General features: G+C 38.9%; 1 protein-coding gene across 1 annotated transcript in view; it reads left to right on the top strand.

The window, feature by feature from the left end:
- LOC133990010 (C-type lectin domain family 18 member A-like) overlaps positions 1-23122 on the top strand; it is an 80714-nt gene that overhangs the window by 22052 nt on the left and 35540 nt on the right. The window contains exon 12 of the mRNA XM_062428224.1: positions 19390-19465. Within this exon, the coding sequence (XP_062284208.1) occupies positions 19390-19465 (76 nt within the window). The remainder of the gene's footprint in view (positions 1-19389; positions 19466-23122) is intronic.

Here is a 23122-nt window from a genome sequence, read left to right as displayed (position 1 = left end):
AGGTTCAGTTTCTCAACAAAAGGCATCACATTTGTCTTCAAAACAGCCTGGTATTTCTGGGAAGGCACACGGTCAAGTTGGCCAGTTCCTGCCGCAGAAAAACAGCCCCACTTCATCAATGTCCCACATCCATGCTTGACCTTGGGGATGGTATTCTTCTTGTCAAAATCTTGGCCTTTTGCAGACCAAACATACTGCTGGTCCATATGTCCAAACACTTAGTTTCATTAGTCCATAGAACGGTCTCCCAAAACTGCAGTCCTATCCAAATTCCTCCTGCCGTATTCTAGTTGACTTTTGATGTTCCTTGTAGTCAAGAGTGAGTCTTGGAGTCTGGCCATGAAGTCCTTGTTTATTCAGTGCTCGTCTTATAGTTGCCACTGAAGCACTTTAGGTTTAGGAAAAAACCTCCATAATTAAGGATCGTTATAGAGTTCCCAAAGGCTTAATTATGTTTCAACTCCACTTTAGGCCATCAAAACTAGCAGAAGGCTTTAAAAACAACAATATTATATAGGGGTTGAATAATTGTGACAAGGTTTGCCAAAATATACTGTTACACACAAATACTATATCATGCATTTTCTGTGTGTTGAATTATGGATTATTATATTAAAATTGCTCTCGTAATCTAATCAGGGGCACCACCGGAAACTTTCCAGAAATATTTAATTGGTTATTTGTTTGATTACCCAATTAAATATTTATCATAATATTTAATAAATCAATACATCTAAAGTTATGAATTCTTCGGCGTCAGGGACCGTCTTGATATTCACTCCAAATCAATACACACACGATCGACTAGGATTATAAGGGTTTTATTAACTAACAGTGATAAACATACAATAAAAGCAAATTGTGAATAATGGACAAAACAAAGGTAATAAACAAATGAATATATGGTTCTAATGAATGAAAGATGATGATGAATGGTGGAATCAAACGGAAGTTTTAGGTCCTGTGGTAATGATATTAAAAGGGGATTAAAGGTAAGGAATACTTTAAGCTTAACTCAGTTACGCTCACAGTTTAACACCAGCCCAATTAAAATGAGAGATGGGTTACTCAGCCTCCTTGATGAAGGTGAACCGTCAGCTTTTCCGTTGTTCGGGATTTTCAGCTAGAGAGTTTCGGGAGTTCCAAGCGGGATTCGATCTCGTTATGGGCTCCGTTGTTCCTCGAACTGGCTGCGGGAGGGGAACCGGTCAAACTGGCCTGAGCCAGTCCATACACAGATTGGGGAAACACCAATAAAAATATCAAGAGGAAAAATATCTAAAAGGAGAAATATATAACAGGAGATAAGAGTTGGGAATATGAGGAGAATTGACCAGATGATTGTCAGATGTCAGTAAAACTACACATTAAAGACAATCTGAGTAAAGCAATAGGAGTGCTCAACAGAAAAGCCTTTAATTTGTCTTTATTCACTGATGAGAAAGACCAGTAACAGTGAGAGGAGAGGAGAGGAAGAGCAAAAGGGACCAGAAGGCAGACGAGTGGAACATCTTGAGAAGGCTGCTGATAAATGAATAAATAAAGAGTTAAGAGGGAGGAGGGCTTCTCAAGGATGTCATATCTTAATTGAAAATGGCAGCTTCAATTAAAAATGTAATCATTCTTTCCGTTTTCTAATTAAAAGCGAAACGACTGATAGTTTTGACTCATTAACTTCAAAGAGTGATGCAGTCTGACAGAGTGGGGAAGTGTATCATTTTCTGAATGGAGAAGGAGCGAGCAGATGAGAAGTGGTACCAAGGATGAAGAGGACTGATGCGGGGAGTGAGGATAATCTGCTACAATTTTCTGTGAGAGACATGGAGCTTTTGGTCAGTGGCTGAGTGGTTAGATGATAATAACAAGGCAAGAAACAGTGAGCTACAACTCTGTGTTGTCACAGAGGTTGCTACAGGCCTGACACAAAGCAGAACGCTCACAAGAATAAACAACAACTACCAAAAAGAGAAAAAAAGAACAGCTTTTTTTGTCATTATTGCCTTTCTAAACTAACCCAACCAGCACTGATAGCATTTTTCCTCTTAACAAGCCTTGAAGACAGACTCAGTGATCTGAGCCCATTACCTGAGACACATATAAGATCCTGTCGTACAGAGAGGGCCATATAAAGTATGGACATTTGGGCTCTTGACGGGACTATTAACTGAGTGTGAAAATGGCAGAATTGTTTTCTTGGTTTGTTAAAGATCCCCTTCTCCAATTGTCAAATAAAACACAAATAACTGATTGCAGCTGCAGGGCATTGTGCTCATTTCTACTTGTGCTATGAAGAGGCACAGACAGATGACTTAATGCCTATTTCAGCAGTTTAAGATTAAAGAAATTCATAACGATTTTCTCTGGCCTACAGCTGAAATTTAGCTTGATAATAACTGAATATTATTGTTACTTTACTAATGGTCAAATGATACACCTCCCTTTGTTGTGAATGATTACCCATCAGTTTCACTTTCAGGTCAGAAGAAAATGTTTTGGGATCATGCCTAATGTTACTGCTCTGCGTTGACCTATTTGTGCTCAGAAACAGTGTACATTGTGCAGCTGCACAGTGCTTAAGTGGTATTTTGGTTTTCTAGTGGGGTCAACATTATATGCATCAAGTTCATGCAAATGCAGAGCAATTCAGAGCAATGTTTGTAAATGCAGGATTAAGGCCAGACAGGCTGACCAAGGGGGTGTCTGAGGACAGCAGATATGAGAGAGATAATTAAAAATGTGTTTGTGATGGGGACACAGTATAAAGTCTGGATGAGGAAATCTGTTCACAAAGTGGAGGCCAAACAAGGCACTTGTTGCCCAATAGAAAGAGACAAGGGAGCAGCTGCTGGCTCTGGAAGAGTTGTCCACGCTTATAATTAGCATTTTGAAGTATCTGACCTTAATATTACTGAACTCCAGTCTGACCTTATTCAAAACAAAAACAGTCCTGGATAATTTAACTAAAAAATACAGTCAAGCTTGTGGTTAAACAGCTTCACCTTTTTTTCCTACTAAAGAATGTTCTCAGTTGGATATATTAAAATGCAATGCTCACGTCACGAGCAAACAACATATTAGTGTTGTGGTAAGGAACAAAACATTATATTTGTACTGCAACTACTATAGCTCCTATATTGATTTAAAATGTATCCAGAATTTAAAATAAATGGATTCGGATTTCTGCCTTTATCTAAAACAAAAACCAATATTCTAACATCAATATATATATATATATATATATATATATATATATATATATATATATATATATATATATATATATATATATATATATATATACTGTATATATAAAAAACATCATAAAGCAACAACAATGAACTCAACAGTAATGTGTTCCAAATATACCTGTCTGATTTTGCACCTCCGACTATTCCACTTGCAACACTTGTATTTACAAAAAACCCCAACTGAAAACGCACAAGAGGATTTGTAAAAATAAGGATACAACCAGAACATATTTATCAGTAAAAAAACAGTAAGCATTTAGATTAGCAATTTCAATCATTGCTCTTCTTCACTGCCAACTGTTAATATTAGAACTGATTTTAGGATATAATTGGCACAGCTGGTCAGATTTTTCATTACATTATAGTCCCATGAGCCAGTGTGCTGCCAGAGATCCTCAAATATTTTCTCTTTGAATCTTCTTAAATTAAGGCTAAAGTCGACTACGCCTTTGCTTGTCGAGCCTCTGGTCTTTTGGAATTATCTGCCTGAAGAGATCAGATAAAAACATTAACATACTTGTGACACAACTAAGGCGATGATGATCCAAGTGTTGCAGAAGCTACAACAGCCATTAATGTAACATCCTCCATTTGAAAAGAGAATGATACTGTTAAAACCTGTGGTTGGTAGTTTTAAAAAAAGAGATAGAAGATCAGCCTATCATGAATGCATAAGAGCTTAACCAGTCATGCTGAATAGCATTTATTACAATTAATTCAGTGTCTACTGTGATATTGATTTAAGGTATATAATCTTATTATTTGTCAAATTAATTTGTTGGAAAATATAAATCCAGTCCCTTTGAATACACAGTACTTAACATATTGTTTTCCTTTCTGGTACCAATATAGATTTAGCAGAGTAAAGAAAAAATCAATATGGTGCTTTTATATGTGATAAAGAAATGGCTGTTAAAGGTACTAGGAATGAAAAATCAAAGAGGGCAGCGGGAAACATGTGAAGCACCTTTTTCATGAGGATCGAAGTGTCATAGTACACGTCTGCTGGTTCCTATCAGATTCTGTGAGACAAAAAAAGACTAATGCTGCATACATACGACTTGCAGGAAACCAGAGCATAATGATTCATGCTTATGATGGGACAAAATGTAATCCTCCAGGAAATCACTTTGTGTGTGTGTCTGTGTTGAGTAAGTGTAATACACCTATCACAAAAGTCTGCTGTTACACTCAGATTTACAGAGCTTTATCATACCTGCCAACATTTAAGTTTCAAAACAAAAGAGGTTTTTCAGGTTGGGGGATGGGGGTAAATAACTAAATAAACAAATAAACAAATAAACAAATAAACAAATAAACAAATAACCAGATTTATTGATAGTTTAATTATATTTATGTTATGGCGAAACTACTACATAACTTATGATACTACTAATCATAAGTTATATTAACATATTATTCCATTAGAAAAATAATCAGTGTGTCTATGTGTGAATTCGCTTCTGGGTTTACATGTGTGTTGTTGTTGTACACTTGCTTGAACTAGTTTAAGTAAATGTTTTTACTTTAATGTTTTCAAAACGTTGGCAACAAAAGCTATAAAATGGACAGCTGTTTGTGGATATGCACAAACAGTATGACATTGTCACAAGGAGGAAGCAGAGATAAAAACAGAAGTAAACAGTAAACAGAAAATCTCGAAAAGCATGATATGTCCCCTTTAAATATATGTTGTATCTTAGATATTTGTAAATTCCTGTCCTTACAATCACCTGAAATTGGCTAAATTATCCACAACAGCTGATATTTTCAGGTCTAAGCAGTAGTCATCATAAAATGTACTTTTGCAATGTGATAATGGGTTATTCAGTTCTGTTAAGACTCAAGAGTTGATGTACTGTACTGGTATATACAATTAAAAAAATCATATTCATGTCATCTATGTTCTGCAGAAATTAAGTGCGCTATTAAAAGTGAAATGTTATTCTGTGTGTACAGCTTGGTCAACTGTTACACAAATATCTTAATTCTCTGTGTATAGAGAGATGATAATAAAAATTCAACATACATTGAGGCAAATATCCTAAAACTGTGTCATCAAATCTTTTTATCGAGACTCATTTTCATGTTTTGGTTTTTTGTGTTTTCATGTGCGCCTTTCTGTCCTAGTTTCTGTTAGACTCTCTGACTGATGAAGAAACGTCTGGCTAGTTAAGGGTTTTGTGAGGTTTTTTTCGTCACAGCTGGGCAGTTCGAGTGAACAAGGCTATCCCTGACGCAGATAGATAGGGCTGTGGAAGATGATAAATGGGCTGTTTGAGCATGCTACTCAGTTCGGCCACGCTCTCCATTGTGTCTGTCCCACTGACGCTGCTTGCAAGAGTCGAGGAAAAAGGCGTTAATGCGAAATTAACTGAGTTTTACACTCACTATCTCAGAGCTAATTGAATCCTTCTTCTAATCATTTATCAGAGACTGGCCAGCATATGTTGGCTTATCCTCTGAGGAACCTGCTATGCTCCTAGCTCAGCCAGTTTTCTTTGTTCAATACATCACAAGTTTGGAAACAGTGTATGTGTGTGTGTGTGTGTGTTTGTGTGTGGTTGTGTGTGTGTGTGTGTGTGTGTGTTGAGTGTGTGTGTGTGTGTGTGTGTGTGTGTGTGTGTGTGTGTGTGTGTGTGTGTGTGTGTGTGTGTGTGTGTGTGTGTGTGTGTGTGTGTGTGTGTGTGTGTTCTGTATTCGAGAGATGCTCATGGGATAGAGAGCTTCATCCAAAACTGAGATCAAACTGGACAGAGGACACTGTCATCTCACATCTAAGTCCAAACCACAAAGACAGTCTAATCACATGTTTTACAACACTGTACACTAGCCCACATTGTTCAGTCAAAGCAGCAAAAACATTAGATGTAGATTGTTCTCCACAGATTCCAACATTTTAAATCTACATAAAGCTGGAAACAAAATCACCGGTACCCATGTTAAAGTATATCTACCTGAATTCTACATGAAAAAAGACACAGTGGTCCTGTTTTTTATTGAGCAGGAGAATGTGTTAAGTGTAATTGCTGAGGGCCAGCAGCAAAGCAAAGTGAATGAGGTGCCAGTTAAAGCCATGTGAAATGGATAGTTGGCCGCAGGCCTTTTATCATCAGTCTGACCAGCTCACACTGCTGCCACAGTTACCTAATGCTCAAAAAAGGGAGAAATCTCGCCACCTGGGTACTGTCACACTGATGGAGCCCTTCCTGATTCATTCACCACTGATCACACATACAGGTATGCATGTGCAAGCACACTCACACAAAAACACAATCCAGACACACTGGCTCAGGCCTGGACTCTAGCTGTCTGTCCAATTGAGTTTGCAGGTCCAGTAGCAGATCATAATGAGCTTTTCACACTGAGGCACTCCAGCTAGAGAGTGATGGGGGAGAGAACGGTGTGAGGGGGGGTGGTTGGTGGGTGTGACACAGAGAGAAGGGGAAGGAAAGAGAAAAAGCACTCAATGATAATGTATGAGCTGAGTGTCTGTAGTGGTGGGGGAAAAAAGTGCAGTGGTGCATTTAAAAAGAAGATTATCATGTCAAGATACAGTAATACCTCGGTGAACACTGATTTTCATTGGGTTTGGTGCGCTGGTCGGTCTGTCTGGGTGTGAACACTCAGAGTAGCTAATCAGGGGAAGAGGATGTGTGTGTGTGGGACGTGTTGACCATGTGCATTTTCATAAACTGACCAACTTGACTAAGAACGAGAACCAACCTCTAAAGGTTTCTTCTGTGTGTAAAATGGCTACTGACACACATCTATCACACATAAATGCCCTTTATGCGTTTGCTCATCTAATGACATACGTTTTGTACATTTTATACAGAAAGAGCAAAATGAAGATAAGATGTATAGCTTTTGTTCGCTTTTTTTAAACAAAATGGAAAGATGGCAAAAAAAAAGAAAAAAAGAAATACTGTACAGTCCAGAAAAGCAGCATGTAGGTTAATGTGCCAAACAGAAAGATGTGCTTCATTTGCAAACAAGTAGGTCACCAGTAGACCCAGAGGCTAATAGTGTTGATGATGAGGCAGGTAGAAGAAACATGTTTTATGGCTGTCATTTCAGTTATTAATGCTATTCTGCTATACATGTGTGTATAGCAGAATAACATTAATAACTGTCCATATATGTGCTGTATGTGAAGGCAAATGCTGTATATGTACAGGAATTCATATCATGCATATAATGGTGTGTAAGTATCATTTGTTGATGCATTTCTAAGTTATTGATGAGGCAGAGTCAGTGGCATATCTAGGACATTTTGACTGACGTTGCCACGGTGTGACAGAGAGCTAGTATGGGCTGGCCATCGCATAGCAAACCTTGATGAATGGCAGGTGATCAAATTGTTTAAATACAGATGTTCAGTGCATCACATTTTCAACCTAAGCACAGAGTAGTCATAACTAAATTCTAAAAGTAATGTTAGCATCCATTGTATTGTTTGTAGTGAAGGACAGGCTGTTTTTACATTTTATAATGCTGCATTAAAATAAAGGTGTAATTTCCCTTTAGTTGAGTAAATATGTTATGTTCCAGGTTCAGAATGAAGCTCTGGGTTCAAACCAGTGCAACACATTTCCTCATGGGTTACTTGTGCAAAATATATTTAAAACAGTTGTCAGAAATGTTATTCATATCATTGTTGCATTATCTCTTAACTTAACAACTTTAGCTTACATGCTGCTTTAAAGTTCTCAATGGACTGCTACAAATGCTTTTTACACAGTACAGAAACAATATTGAGCAACTATGTTTACTGAAAAACCTACTGTCTGGGAATTACAAGAAACCTCACTTGCAGGTCAGATATCTACAGGCTCACAGGTTTAACTTTGCTGGTTTGCTTGTATGCCTGACACAGTAAAATGCTATTAAACAAATTGAAACAAAGTGCTGTGGTGGCTGTGCATAAACTAAACATTTCACAGGCTTTATTGTATCAATATGGCCGTTAATGCTGCCTATTAACACACATTACACTGTGAATTATACATGCTAATCGCTAATGCTAATGGCTAGTATGAAACGCTAATGCCTCCAACAGACATCCCAGCCCCGCTTGTACATTCAGTAAATTCACATTGTATGCAACCCCAAATTCATGTCCACAGCACTTAAAGGATTAAGAGGGGGAGAACCCTATTTTTTCACCATAACATGCTCATTATATTTTTCTTACCTGTGCAAAACATATTTCAAATACTGTAGCTGTCAGAAGTTTTATTTATATCATAATTTTTGCTCAGCTTGCTTTTTTTCTGGTCAAAGGTCCGCTGAGTGGAGGTCAGTCCTCACTGCCTCAGCCCCACCATTACTGGCCCTATCAGCTGATTAGCTGTCATTATTGATTGACACGCGTTTGTACCACCTCATTAATAAACTTGACCAACAGATTTTTATCAGATCTGGGGTGACCACCCCCTAAAATTACCACTGGGCAGAGCCATGAGCGTCCTTTTTGGTCATTTTGGCCAAAGCTGTCACCAAAAGTGAAATAAATAACTATTGTAGGTGACAACATATCAAAAGTAGAGAAGTGCATTTTCTTTTAAGCAATTTTCTTGCTTTGAGGCCTCCCTCTCCTCCTCAGAATTATGATTAAAGTCATGAAAAAAAAAAAGTGTGACATTTTCGACACACAGTGAGCTCCGTTACAATTTGGATACCATTTAGCTTTCCCCCTTCTATCTCTAATTTGCAGCTTGTTTGTGTGTATTTCTTGCCATAAATAATGTAAAGCTGAAAATTTGCTTTAGTTGAGGCATTTCTTTGGAATAATTAATTACAATTTGTGCACATGTGATTTGTGGGCGTCACAATCCAATTCTAAGATCCATGCTCTTAATCTCACATTTCAGGTTTTTCACTGAAACCGATTTGCATCTCAGTCTTTATGAGAATTCAGCTGTGACTTGGCTTTAACCCTTACATACTGTTCAGGGTCAAATCTGACCCATTTTTAAATTTGAGAGCTGTAAAAACACCCTATACACATTTCTTTAAGTTGGATTTTTCCTAATGTAACACTGAATATACCCCCCAAAAAAGCATCATAGTTATGTTTCTGTGCAGCTGATACACATCTTTATATATGCAAATGTCCAAATTTGACCTGTGTTAAAAAAATATAAAAAATAAAAATACAATAGCAATAGGGTCCTTGCCTCCAGACAAATTCCGGACTCCTCTGGAGTCCTCGCCTTTGCCTTTTGGCTCTGTCCCTAAAAATCATCATATTCTATCAGATATTCTCCTTAATATAGTGGTTGTGAATGTCTTTTTTCCATAGATAAACACTCTGCTCTCTGACAGCTTCATTAGGATTAATCAAACATGTATTAATAACTAATGGGGAATTTATTCATGTCAATTGGTGTAGAGAGTAATTATGAGTCAGAATATGAACAGTAATGGTTAAATAACTCAATTTCAATGCAGTAGCAGTTAGTGGTTTCAGTATGAATGAGCACAAACATGCAATGATCTTCATTATCAAGATAGTTGATAGTGACTTGTCAAGTGCTGGAAACACAAATTCAACCACACAGCAGCCAGTTTTTCTAATCTTAAGTTTCCATACAGGAACAATGCTCACATTTTTTGGAAGGCCAACTCACTAACAATCTGTTTCAGTCTAATACTGCTAAACCTGAATATGACTGCCTGCCTCCCTGTGTGACTTCAACAGTATATAGCCCACAGCCTTTATCCTTTGCTATGTGGTCAATTTGTCAGCTGGCTAAGCACAGCTTGAGTATGTCAGCTAAAACAAACCTCCTTCTGTGGACCTGTAGGCTAACGTCAACATAAGTGCATACAGTAGATATATTAACATCGCTTTAGTTTCCATATGCCAGGAAACACTTTACAGTTTGGACCAGGAGTTTTTGCAAGAAGTAGTAATGTTAATCAATAGTTTGTTGGGCAAATAGCAGACCAGCAATAATATGTGCAACTTCTTTAAATTCACAAACATGTGTTCTTTCAATTTATACACCAAAAGTACAAAATGTTAAAGCCTACCTTATCCACTTGGTGACTGTATATCAACACAATTTTTCTTTGAATTCTTTCTCTTACACCTAATTTTTCTTTTCTTTTCCCCTTATTATTTTTCTCTGTTATAATCTGTCTGTTCCTTCTACATTTAAACTCATTCCAACCATTTCCTGAGTCTGCAGGCTAATTCTCTCTCGCCTTGCCTTACGTGCTTTGCTTCCGCCCTCCCCCTCAGCCCTTTCAGTTTAGGTGAGTCGGTCCGCTGGGCTGCACCAAGCCAAGTTCTGCTCCACTACCTCTCTCTCACTCCCCCTGCTTCTCTGCTGTTTCTCTTTTTATTAGATCTGATAGCTGACAGTGCACTCAAATACACCTGGATTTGGAAAGACTGGATGAAGTCAAAAGCCAGAAACCAATAAAGTTAGAGGATGATTCTTTCTTCCACAGTCTAGAAAGTTCTAAATAGTGAGCACAATTATGTTTGGTGTCTGTTCTTGCACAAAGAACTGCCTGTATAGCAATGGCACTGTTCAGTTAAAAAAAAAACCCAAATCAAATCACCCTATGAAACTGCAAAAGAATTTCATTACGCATAATATGGAGAAAAGCTTTATACATTTTCTTGTGAAGTACCGTGAAGTTGTTTCTAAGTTCTAACTAAGCTGTCAAGTGCATTTAATTGACTTACTTGCAACAAGTTCCAAGTGCATGCCTCCCTCACAATATGCCACAGCAACATTAATTTAGCACCCGTGTCAGTGAACAGCAACAAATAGCAAATGAAATGCCTTCCTTATCAGTAAACAGAATATGAAACCCCCCAAAAATAAGAAAATATGCCAACAATAAGTCAAGACAAAGCTAATTTATCAGTTAAGTTGGCCACTATATGTGCAAAAGCTATATCCGTATTAGAAAACTTGGTCTGCTATTTTGTTTGCCTCAAGAGTTTGAGATGTTCAACTGCTGATGCCTGTTTAACTCCTGAAATTGAATCACTTCTGCCACAAAGTCCTCCATCTCCAAAGTCCTCCAAGTCCAGTATTTGTGTGGGAGGCTCAATGCTGATGAGGGGAGCTCCTGCCGGGATAATGACTGACATCTGTTTAAAAAGCCAAAGCTTTCCAGAATATTGTAGCATGACTTCTCTCTTCTGCCCAGCTCTGTAACCAGCTTGTCAATTACAACAGCAAACACTGATGTGGAAAACTAGCTTCGGCCTGACAGCTGACCCTCGTTCCGAGGATTCATCGGCCTGTTTTGTTTTCTCACACGTGTCTGCTCATATGGTTGGAGACATCTTCTTTGCTGCCATCTTAAAATAACCAAATTGATCATGTAAGCCTGCCACATACAGCATTACACGGGTAAAGTTTGACTGCCTGTAGTAGTATTTCCAACTTATCCATATTTGTGTGTAGTACTCTGGCCTCTTGCTGTGTAGTTAGAGGCTGGTGCTTATCATCAGCAATGTTTCACAGTAATTGCTGGATTAATGGAAACTCTAACTCAGGTCTTTGGTGGCATCTTAGTGCCCTGCTCACCTTGTATCTGAAAGTGTGTTCAGTGTTTCAGTGTGGTTCATTTCATTAACCTGCAATCCCATAGTGATAACATGTCAGCATGACGTGGACATGGAGAAGTTAAAGAGAGTTTGAACAAAACTACCAAACTGATCTGCAGAAATGTGCAGAATGTGAGCCCCACCAAGTTGAGCGTGTGGACGGCACATGGCACCCACTCTGCCAGTAGGTTAATCTCTTTGATCTGGGACTGTGAACCTTTGTCCGTGACAGTTGATGATGTCAATGCTTGCAACACACTTAAAATGGAATTACAGAGGGCTGCTGATGGGCAGAAATATAAGGACACGATCCTCAGTATAACCCTTTCAGGTACACATGGTGCAGAATGAAGCTGGTCAACACCGTTTACATGTGGTTTGGAGTCCACACTGATTGAAAAGTATTTTGTCATTTTAACACAACTGAGGCTATATGAGTATATCCACTGACCCAAGCAAGGCAGTGACAACACAAAGTAGCAAGCTAAAATCAGAGTAGTCGAAGGACAAACTGATGCAAGGTCATATAAGTCAGAACCATCCTTTACAAATAGTAGGAGCAATTTGTAATTTTCTTATTCAGTCATGTACAAATGCATTTTTTCTCAATATGCACCTATGTTAAACTGTCTTGAAATGGTCACATGTCAGCTTCTTTACTATCATTTTCCCTGTATGTTGTTCATGTATGCAATAGGCATGAACCTATCCATGTTAAAATCACACAGCTCTTCGTATTTTGTATTGAAACAGAAATATTACACGTCACATTACATATGTCTGTACTATTATACCTCAAGCCCAGGGCTAATTTAGCTCCTTGTCACACCACTGAGAGCACAGCTATCCAAGGGTTAACTGTTTAATAATGCAATTGTGACTGGGTTAAGTGTAGTGTGAAAAGATGTAATAATCATTTCAGAATTGACTAAGATTAAAGTTTGACTCACAGCCAGTCTTACCCTGTGTTGGTTGTTAAAGAAGCTAATTAAACCCACATGAAAGCCTCTCCTCAGGAGCCAGAAAGATTAAACACCCTCAGGTGAATTCTTTCTCCAACTACCACACAACAAAAATGGAACAACGATTAGACTGCACGCACAGTCTGTTATACGGATTCAGACTCATTCATTAATTCAGGGGGATTAATTAGAATCAAGATCCCAGTGATGGAAACAACATTTAATAATAATTATATTACTAGAGATGTAATAAAGGTGTCTGTTTCTTTTATAGTCTGTTTACATGCAGTTAACCCACTGTGAGTTTGAGCGTCTCCAACTTATAATTGCTTGTAAATTCATCAAATATGAATAGCAACAGCATCAGTGAGACAGCAATTGCTGTACTTGTCATTAAAACCTTTGCCTCCTGTCTTACATAATTACACTGAACTCAAGGCAGTTTGTGCTCCTTTCTTCAACGTGTGTGCTGGTCCTGTGTGTATATATTTTCCCTGAATGCCTCTCCTTTAGATAACCATTAATTAATGCATTAATGATACTTTGTGTCTCTTTCTTGCTGCCAACCTCCTTGTGAGTGAGTGTATCATTTTGTTTTTTTATAGGATAAATGTGAAGTGAGACAACTACACAGCTGTGTCTTCAGGTTTCTGCATTTTGACATGTGTATTAAGACACACACACACACACACACACACACACACACACACACACACACACACACACACACACACACACACACACACACACACACACACACACACACACACACACACACACACAACGGCAGCTTCCTTTCCGCCTGGCTGGATTTTGTAAGCCCTGAGCTCTAGCCAAGCTCCTGTTGATGAGGGGAAACCAGCCTGCACGCCCATCCAATCCCCCTGCCAGTTCTCCCGCTAATGGAACAGTCCATTGCGCCCCTGTCCACCCCTGCCAAAGAAAAACATTTGGTACATCCCATTGGTGCTTCTGTAGCTGGTTTGTCACTGATTCAGTAGTAGCATAACAGTCAGCCAAACGCGACCCTGAACACATACGCAGCAAGCAGCAAGAGCGAGGACGTAAAAAGGAGTTACGAGAGAGACGTAAAGATATCATCAGCTAGCCTCACATAGCTCAGTCGCCTGGTTGCTTTGTATGACTGATATGACCCTATTCAGCCCAAGATGTGAGTATACCGGAATACATTCCTCTCTCTCTCTCCCTTTCTCCCTCTCTCTCTCTTTCTCTTTGTGTGTGCGTGCGTGTGTTAGTGGATGTTTGCACGCAGCAGTCTTTTTCTGAAAGACAATATTTTCCACTGTGTCTCTCACAATCTTAGTTCTCCCCTCCTATGTTTAGCCTCTCTCTCTACCAGCTCTTCTCACAGGAGAATCATAATTTATTTGCTTTTGTCTTACTGTGGACTACTTCATGAAGCCCATGTTTCCTTTCACTTTTGCCTCATATGGCGTGTTTTCCCTGGCTTACCTCGTACATTCACGTTGATCCAATCAGATGGTGGTTTGACAATGAGACCGAGGAAACAGAGATGTTGTAGTATTTGTTGTAAGATCGTAAACATTGGGATGAATTGAGGGGTGTTTCAGGCAACTTCATGTCCACACACCAGGTATAGTGTGAGGTATGATCCAAGCCCAACTTGTGTCTCACATTGGCAAGGTCAGCACACTCTGTGGACATAATGGCTCATGAGTGGGTTAATTACTTTGTAGTCCTGCTTTCTGGCGATTCAACAGTTTAGGGTTAGTTTTCTTTTTTCTAAAACATAAGAATGAATAATGCATTTCTTTCAAATTCAGAGCATTTACCAGATAAGCAGGCAAAGCCTCTCATAACTTACAAACTTCTTCAGAAACAACACTCAACTCACAAGGCTACATGGCTATTAGGAAAGCAAAGGCTTCGGGAGAGTTCAATAAACTCGTCTTGTGCAATGTCTGTGCCAGTTGCTGTGCTGTAGATGTTAAGAGGCCTTTCAGGATCTATAACTGGGATCATATGTAGTCATGTAACTACAAAAGCTTCCATTTTCCTCTTTTTCCGCTGCCATGGTGTTCAGATCATTTAACGTTGGTACACCGCAGCATCTCCCTCAACATGCAATCTATCTGTATCTACCATCTCTTTGTTTCTGTTAGGGTTATATTTCACTCTTTTATGTTGACAGTGATGTCTATGATCATTCTGCATTTAGCCTTGAGAGTGGAAACTCAACCCTTTCATTCATGGTTGAAGACTAACTCTAGGTCTGACCTGAGGTCAGTTGCAGTGCGGGAAATGGAGAAGATGCAGCATGACAGAGTGCGGGGCCTGTCATCGAGAGGCATGCATATTGTGTGTGTTATTACATCCACATTTCACTTTATATGAAGGGGTCAGATTGCGGCTTAATTAATAAACATAGTGGACTAAAAAGCTGTGAACACTTTAAAGTGGAAACACGGGAAGATTTGCTGATCTATAAAATGTTTTAAATGCCAAATACATAGCAGTTACAAAGTGTGTACAGAGCATATATTATATATTATACAATATGCCTAATTAATTTGAATTTTAAGACATTAACTATATTGGGGGGAAAAATCAACAAACTGAAGTGAAGAAATTTATTTTACACAATCAAGGCAAACATTTTCTTACTTAATCTTGCTGCTTGAAACCAATTAGCATAACATCTTAACTTTTCACTGAGCTAAGATTAAAAAAGGTAGCTTTTAACAATATCATTATGAATTGGATCAAAAAGTGAAAGTAATAAATGAGAAGGAACAATCTGCCAAAAGCAGTTAAAGTGAAATCTATTTTGCAGTCTCAGTTGTCCTCAGTTAAATGATTGTTGCAAAGGCATTCAGTCATAATTGCTTTGCTTTCAGGCAGAGAAAATAAAGATATGTGAGGAGGATTACAAAACATTACTTTTTCCTCTGAAAAAAATGTTTGAGTCACTCATCAGCTCAGGCATTTAATTAAAGCTATTTTGTGTTCTGTTTTGAAATTAGTTGTTTGATTTAGGCCTTAATTGAAAATGACATGAAAAATGTAAGGATGCGGTTCAACCCGTTGCATGAATAATTAAAGAATCAAGAAGATAGAACATTTTAATGAATACAGAAGACAGAAAATTTAGTGATGATGTTATCTGATCACATTATTATTCCATCTCCCACACATCAATGACTTCAAAGTGTGTGTGTGTGTGTGTGTGTGTGTGTGTGTGTGTGTGTGTGTGTGTGTGTGTGTGTGTGTGTGTGTGTGTGTGTGTGTGTGTGTGTGTGTGTGTGTGTGTGTGTGTGTGTGTGTGTGTGTGTGTGTCTAGGTGGATTTTAGTGGCCATTCCTCCACTGCAAGAATTCATTGGGGGAGTAGTAGCAGCTGTTTACCAAAAAGTCTGTGAACATAAAGTAGGGCTGGGCAATATATTGATATAATATCGATATCGTGATTTGAGAAAAGATATCGTCTTAGATTTTGGATATCGTAATATCACGATATGTCATCAGAGTTGTCTTTTCCTGGTTTTAAATGCTGCATTACTGTAAAGTATATAATTTTCTGAACTTAGCAAACTGTTTAAGCTGTTCTGTTATGTACCTTTTACCCACTTAGTCATTATATCCACATTACTGATGGTTATTTATCAAAAATATCATAGTGTAAGTACTATGTTAAAGCATCAACAGCCATCTCTACAATATTGTTGCAATATCGATATCGAGGTATTTGGTCTAAAATATTGTGATATTTGATTTTGTCCATATCGCCCAGCCCTAACATAAAGTGCATTCTGTGCACAAATTCCCCAAAATCATGTATTTCTGCACAGCTAATGACTACTTGTCTCATTTTTGAATTTTAAAGTTGCAATCATAAAAAAAAAAATGGACTGAAGCTTAAATTTCGGTGGTAATATAAACAATAGGATACTTGATTGACCCTGGTAGGAAAACACTCTTTTTAGTGTATGCAAGGAGGTCAAATCACGGGTGGAGATTCCGTATTCTGCTCAAGGACACTTCAGCAGGGTGGATGCTGTCTGAATGTCAAAATAAGCAAAAGCTTTTCCCCGCTGCTGCTGTGTAATTTTGTTTCCAGGTAGGGTGATAAAGCCGGCTCTCACTCTGGCTCAGTGTGAAGCGACAGTCTTGCACTTGACCTGACATCCGCTGATACAAAGCACAGTGACAGACTGTAGACCGTGCAAGGCTTTATAACTCATTACGACTGATCGTGTGTGGCCTTGACGTGTCCTCTGGTGCCCTTTACTCCTTTTTCACAAACATGTTAAATAGTTGTTGTTGTCTGTATGATCTATCTGCAAGAGTGTGTTTGGCTTATGTGATTCAGCTGACATATAGTAAGAATCATGTGGTAACTCATCATGCTTTCATGACATGCTGCCTATGATCACCAAACAGGGCACTTTGTCATATAAAATACAATGTAAAACAACTGTTTTAATACTGTTTTAAATCATCTATTTTAATAAAGAGGATAATAGACCACTGAGATGGCAAAATAATCTTTCAAAAGTCAACATTGCCCCATAATACTGTTCATGACTTCATATTCATTATGAATTTCACTTTATAGACAGTTTTATAGACAACCATGGTGAAACAATGGTGCATCAAAGGGTACAAATCCTGAGCTGTTTTAATACACACACAGATGTATATTTATTCCCTTAAAATGTTTTAATTAGATTCAAATCTCATTGACTCATGTTGTTTTACTTTACTTAAAAAAGTTTTGTTTTTTTTAAATTAAAAAGGCACACGAGAAAAAAAAACACAATCACATTTATAACAGTATGGGCAAAATGTATTACTTTATCACTTTACATCAGTCATCATTATCACTGCAGTCAACACAATTACTAAGCATAATGTGGGTTATCACAGAGGACATCTACTTTAAGTGGTATTTATAAAGGCTCTGTGTTTAAGTAGAGTTGAGAGCACATGTGACGCTCATTGCCTAATATTGCTACCATTCATTTATTTAATGAGAAAAATACGTCCATCTATGTTTTTTTCACTTGTGCATGGGTGTATGTGAAGTCTGTACTGGAGAGACTAATTGCAGCGTATACGATTTATTTTTTACCAAATAGCAGTCTGATTATCTCCTGAGGTTTTGCTCCTGTAGAGCGAGACAACTGTGCTCATCAGCATCCTCCCCTCTCTTCCTGTGTAATGGCTTCATCATGCAGTCAATCACACAGTCGTCATGTTGCTCAGCAAACACGCCATAAAATGCAGTTTTATTTCCATCTGACACGTGACTACAGACCCATTTTGTGTAAATGAAAAACAGTCCAGTATGTTTTTTAAGTGGTCTGTTGAGTACATATTGTCCTTCTCATGAAACATAAATCTTTTTTTATCTTAGTGGAGGAATATATAGCTAAAACGAATGAAGATCACATTGCATCTGATTTTATTAATCTCATCATGAATGTAATTAGATTCATTTTTTGGTCTGTAGGCTGTCATACAAGTTATTTTATTTTGTTGTTTTACCAATGTTACCTTAACCACGATTGGCCATCAAGCTAAAAAAATTATATTCATCATATTCTAAAAGTTAAATGTGTTCACATATTTTCTGCAAGTACCAGTAATATTCCTTCAATGATCAGCGCTTCGGTTTTTAAAACATGTCATAATATTTGATGGAATTCTTTTACACAGTACTAGTTTTCCATCTGCATGCAGGTGTGCATGCATGTATAGTTCAGGCAGGTTAGATGTCAGCAGCAGGGGCCAGTTCCTCACCAGCAGAGACACTGTTGGCTGCAGAGAAGTCATCCAGTAGGTCACTGTCTGACTATAAACTGTCAGAAAATGATCTCTGCTGTGGGAGGTAAAGGCACATACACGCGTCTAATTTTTTTTCACACATTTAAACCCATACTTAATTAATTGTAGCTTCCAGTCATTTGACAGTCAAGCTGTGTGAGTGTATGTGCAGCTGGCCTGGTCACACTCCATTCACCACCCATCTGTCCATGTCAGACTGGCCTTCTGTCCTCTCTTCTCTTCTGCTCTCCTCTCCTCCTTTTTCTCTCTTTTATTCTCAGTTTTGGTAAATCAATATGAAGCACGAGCAGTGAGCTGTTGGCATCTACTGTAATAAAGATTGGCTCACGGTTAATTGGATCATTGGAACATGTGTATGGAGGTATTTGCAGGATCGTGAGGGAAGGGGGGGGCACGTCACTAAAGCTGCACCCGGTTTCTGTTGTACACTCACAGACAGGAGGCAAATATGGAAGTGAACAGCTGGCTCGGAGTGGCAGGAGCTATCAACATGGGTGTGAAGGAAGATGGACATGAAGAACATCCTCTGTCAGTCTTAGCTGGCCCTTTATTCATTATCATGTCAAATTATGGCAATAAGTACTACACTCAGCTGTGCTGTGAAAACAGACTGGAGAGAAGGCTATTATGATCAAATAATAAGAGTAAAGATTAAAGCAGGATGAACACAACCAGACAATATTGCATGCAAGTTAATCATCTGAAAGTTCTTCTCATGCTGTGCTCTTTACTCTATCAGTATGAAGTTAATTGGTTGCTCTCCCATGCAGACATGAGCATGAGTGGAGACTTGAAGTCCAGCCGCCCCAGGGCAGCGAGTAAGAGGGCCAGCAACACCACTTACGGGTGAGTACGAACAACCAACCCCAATCCCCCCCCGCCCCCCGAAACACACTCCCACCCACACACATTTAGAGATAATCATTTGCTCTATTATTTGCTGCAGCCTTTTATCTGTGCCTCAATGGCTGCACCTCTGCGTTGCAATCAATGCAGCATTTTTTGTTATTAGCTGCATACCAACTGTGTATGTAGGCAGGTATTGATTTTAGCCAGAGGTGCTGTCTCCATCAGTCAATGTTTTAATCTATCTGTTGATGTAGTGCACACATATGATTTGAGCTGATTACTGTTTATTGCGGGCAGTTCAATACAGTGCTGTGGAGCTACACTAACATTAACTGTGTGCTTAGATAGCTGGTGGAGAGAATGGAGGACAGTGGGGGAGACCGTAGTGTGTGGGATTGTTTGAATTCATTCATGCCTATAGATTACTCTTACCTCCAACTCTCTCCTTTTAACGACATCACTCTGATCAGCATCTACTCCGGCTGCAGCTCTGTTGCTCTTCTAATGAGAATAAGCCACAGAAAGTACTCCGTCTGTGTGAAGTTCGAGTAGTTTCCAGTTTCTCAGGTCTTACCTCACTGACTGTAACAGTGCATTTTTCACATCATCGAGAAGTCTGGAGAATCCCTTGTCCCTTTATTGAAATACACTGACATGCAAGCAAAGCAAAGTACAGACATCCCTTTATCAATTTTTTGGTGTGTGTGTGTGTGTGTGTGTGTGTGTGTGTGTGTGTGTGTGTGTGTGTGTGTGTGTGTGTGTGTGTGTGTGTGTGTGTGTGTGTGTGTGTGTGTGTGTGTGTGTGTGTGTGTGTGTGTGTGTGTGTGTGTGTGTGTGTGTGTGTGTGTGTGTGTGTGTGTGTGTGTGTGTGTGTGTGTGTGTGTGTGTGTGTGTGTGTGTGTGTGTGTGTGTGTGTGTGTGTGTGTGTGTGTGTGTGTGTGTGTGTGTGTGTGTGTGTGTGTGTGTGTGTGTGTGTGTGTCATTGGAGCTCGTGTAAGAAGAGATGCTTGCATTAAAGCAAGTGGGGTAAATATAATAAATATTCCATAAATAATACTCAAATACTTTGCAGGACATCCACCCCAGGACACCAAAATGCAAAATAGATTAGGAATACAAACAAGAATAGGAAATGAATATTAACAGATGTAATAATATTAATGCCAGCTTGTTTGTCCCGAGCCTAATCACTAAATCTCATTTATATTCTGTGCTTCTGCAGAACTGGGACATATGTTTGCAGCTCCCTAATAAATACTGATATTTCTACATTCCTGGCAGCTCCATTCCCTCTCCTTCTGTTATGCTTCACCATTATCATGCTGTATTAATATTGCAGTATGGGACATTATATATAATGTCCCCAGCCTGTCCTTCAGAACAGTTAATCCAGCGTGCTGCTCTCTGCTCCCTCTGCCATCCCCCACGTCTCTGACCATCTCTGCCTAAACCTTAAACCCCCAAACGCTATTTGCCCATTCCACCATGTAGTTATTCAACAGCGTGCGGTCATGCATTAATGAGGTTAGTCATACAGTTCACCACACACACATACAATGACTAACCACAAATGGAACACACCTGAGGTATCAGCCCTGATATAGCTTCAGCCCATGTGATATTTCACAGGGATGACATGAACTGAAAGCAGACCAAGTTGGCTTTTTGTGGCCATTTCAGGTTTATGGTCACCTCCAGTTGCTGAATAAGCTGAATAGCACATAGATTTTGAGTTCTGGGGAAACTTAGACAAATAAGACAAGACAATCTAAACTCATCATCTCCCAGAAACAGAAAACTACAATACAGCTAAAGTCACAAATGTAAATCAGGGTTAGACAGCCACCAAAAATCTTCCTGTCCAGACTCCAATAATCCTGCTCTCTGCTGCTGGCAGCAGTGTGCCCTGTCTCCTCCCTCCTCCCACTGTTCTCACAGAGCCGGCCAACAAATACTACTGCCTGTGGCCTAGATTACTTTGCAAACAAACTTTCTAACTCATGTCTAAGATGCTAAAGCAATGTAATCTTCCAATGCAACACCATGCGGGCAGCCAACATTTCTGGATTGTTATTACTGCTAAAGAGAGAGGATTAACCTTTTAAATAAAAATCATTGCCTCTCCTTTATTTCAAACAAAGCTTTTCTTTTTTTCTCCTCCTTCTTTCTTCCCACTGTCACTTGCTCATATGTCACCCCGCAGGCCTTTTGCTTCAGAGCGACCCTGACAACATAAGGGTATTGTCATCATTTGTCGTCCGTGCTTCATGACTGTCATGGGCCCCCTCTAGCTTGTCAAGCCCCAGCTGTGAAAGGAAGGATAGGGTGGAAAGAGTGGTGAGCGTTTCACAGTCCAGATGCTGCTGCTATAGCCTCGGCCTCTGTGTGCTCCAGTGCACTACTACGAAAGCTCACTGTACTGTGCAGCCTGTATAGGGAGGCTCAGGTGCCAAAGGAAGGGTCTCAGAGGTCTGGGTTGTGTGAGTGTGTGTAGCAATTATCCAATGACTTAGAAAACTGTGCGGATTATGACAAAAGGCTTCTGTAGTTCAGCAATTATGTCATCTTTCTTCTTATTTTTTTGTCTTTTTGTGCCATTAAGAGACAGATAAATACTGAAGCTGCACAAAGGATATATCCACAGTGATTGTTAGTTGGTCATAGCTTTTTCAGTATTAATGTCCAGCTTGTGTTGTGTGCTCGTGTTGTATCGTCGGCTCCATTTTGCATTGTAATGATGAAAGGAAAGAGAGAGCGGCTGAGAAGGAGGACAGGCCTGAACACTGAGTGGCAGAGTGTACTGAGCATCTGGTCTCTGGTATTTTTGTCTGCTTTATCTGATCTGTGCACTTCATTCTTTTAATATTCTCTCATCTGTTTTAATTATTAGAAGGACTGGTCATAGAGGAGTTTGAGTTAGGCTGAAAACAGTGCAGCAGGTCCATTTGTCGCATAGACTCATATAGGTTGAATGGAGCAGGAGGGATGGAAGCTTCAGGATATGAACTCTCTGTCCAATCTGATGCGTTACAACTTAACCTGGCCTGGCACTCTTGTCAATAATATTATTGTACTAAAGTCCTAAAGTTAACTCTTGAGGTCTGGGAACATATCAACATCATTAAAAACAAATCTAATAGTGAAACATGACATGCAGGTTTTAAATAAATCCCTAATTTGTCAAACTAATTTGTGAGAATAATGGAGACATAAAATTACGACCACAGGTGTCATCACAGATTACAGACCTTCTAAACTGGCTTTAGATGTACATAATTTTGTATTCAATTATCTTACTGCCCGTTTCTTGGCCAAATCTCACCTATTGTTTTAATTATTGTAATGTTTCTATTATCAATAGAAATGATTACCAAAACTATGAAAATTAAGACCCAAGTTTTAATAAACTAGAATTATTCTTCAAGGTTTTAGAGCAATACAGCCAAATCTTTAGAATAAATCCTTTCAAGCTAATATGCAGCTGAAGTGTATATTTTGAATCACATCTTCCCTAAATTTGACAGACTGTATATTTATATCACACTGGAGGCTCAGCCAGCTGACATCTGTAAAACCACCAGAAGCAGCAGAAAAAGCAAAGGGCAAATCGAGGCAATCTGCAGTAAAGAAAGCAATGCTGTCGTCAATCCGTCT

The sequence above is a fragment of the Scomber scombrus genome, chromosome 1, assembly GCF_963691925.1.
Source record: "Scomber scombrus chromosome 1, fScoSco1.1, whole genome shotgun sequence".
NCBI lineage: Eukaryota > Metazoa > Chordata > Actinopteri > Scombriformes > Scombridae > Scomber > Scomber scombrus.
Note: the sequence above shows the minus strand (reverse complement) of the source record. Positions and strands in the feature narration are given on the sequence as shown.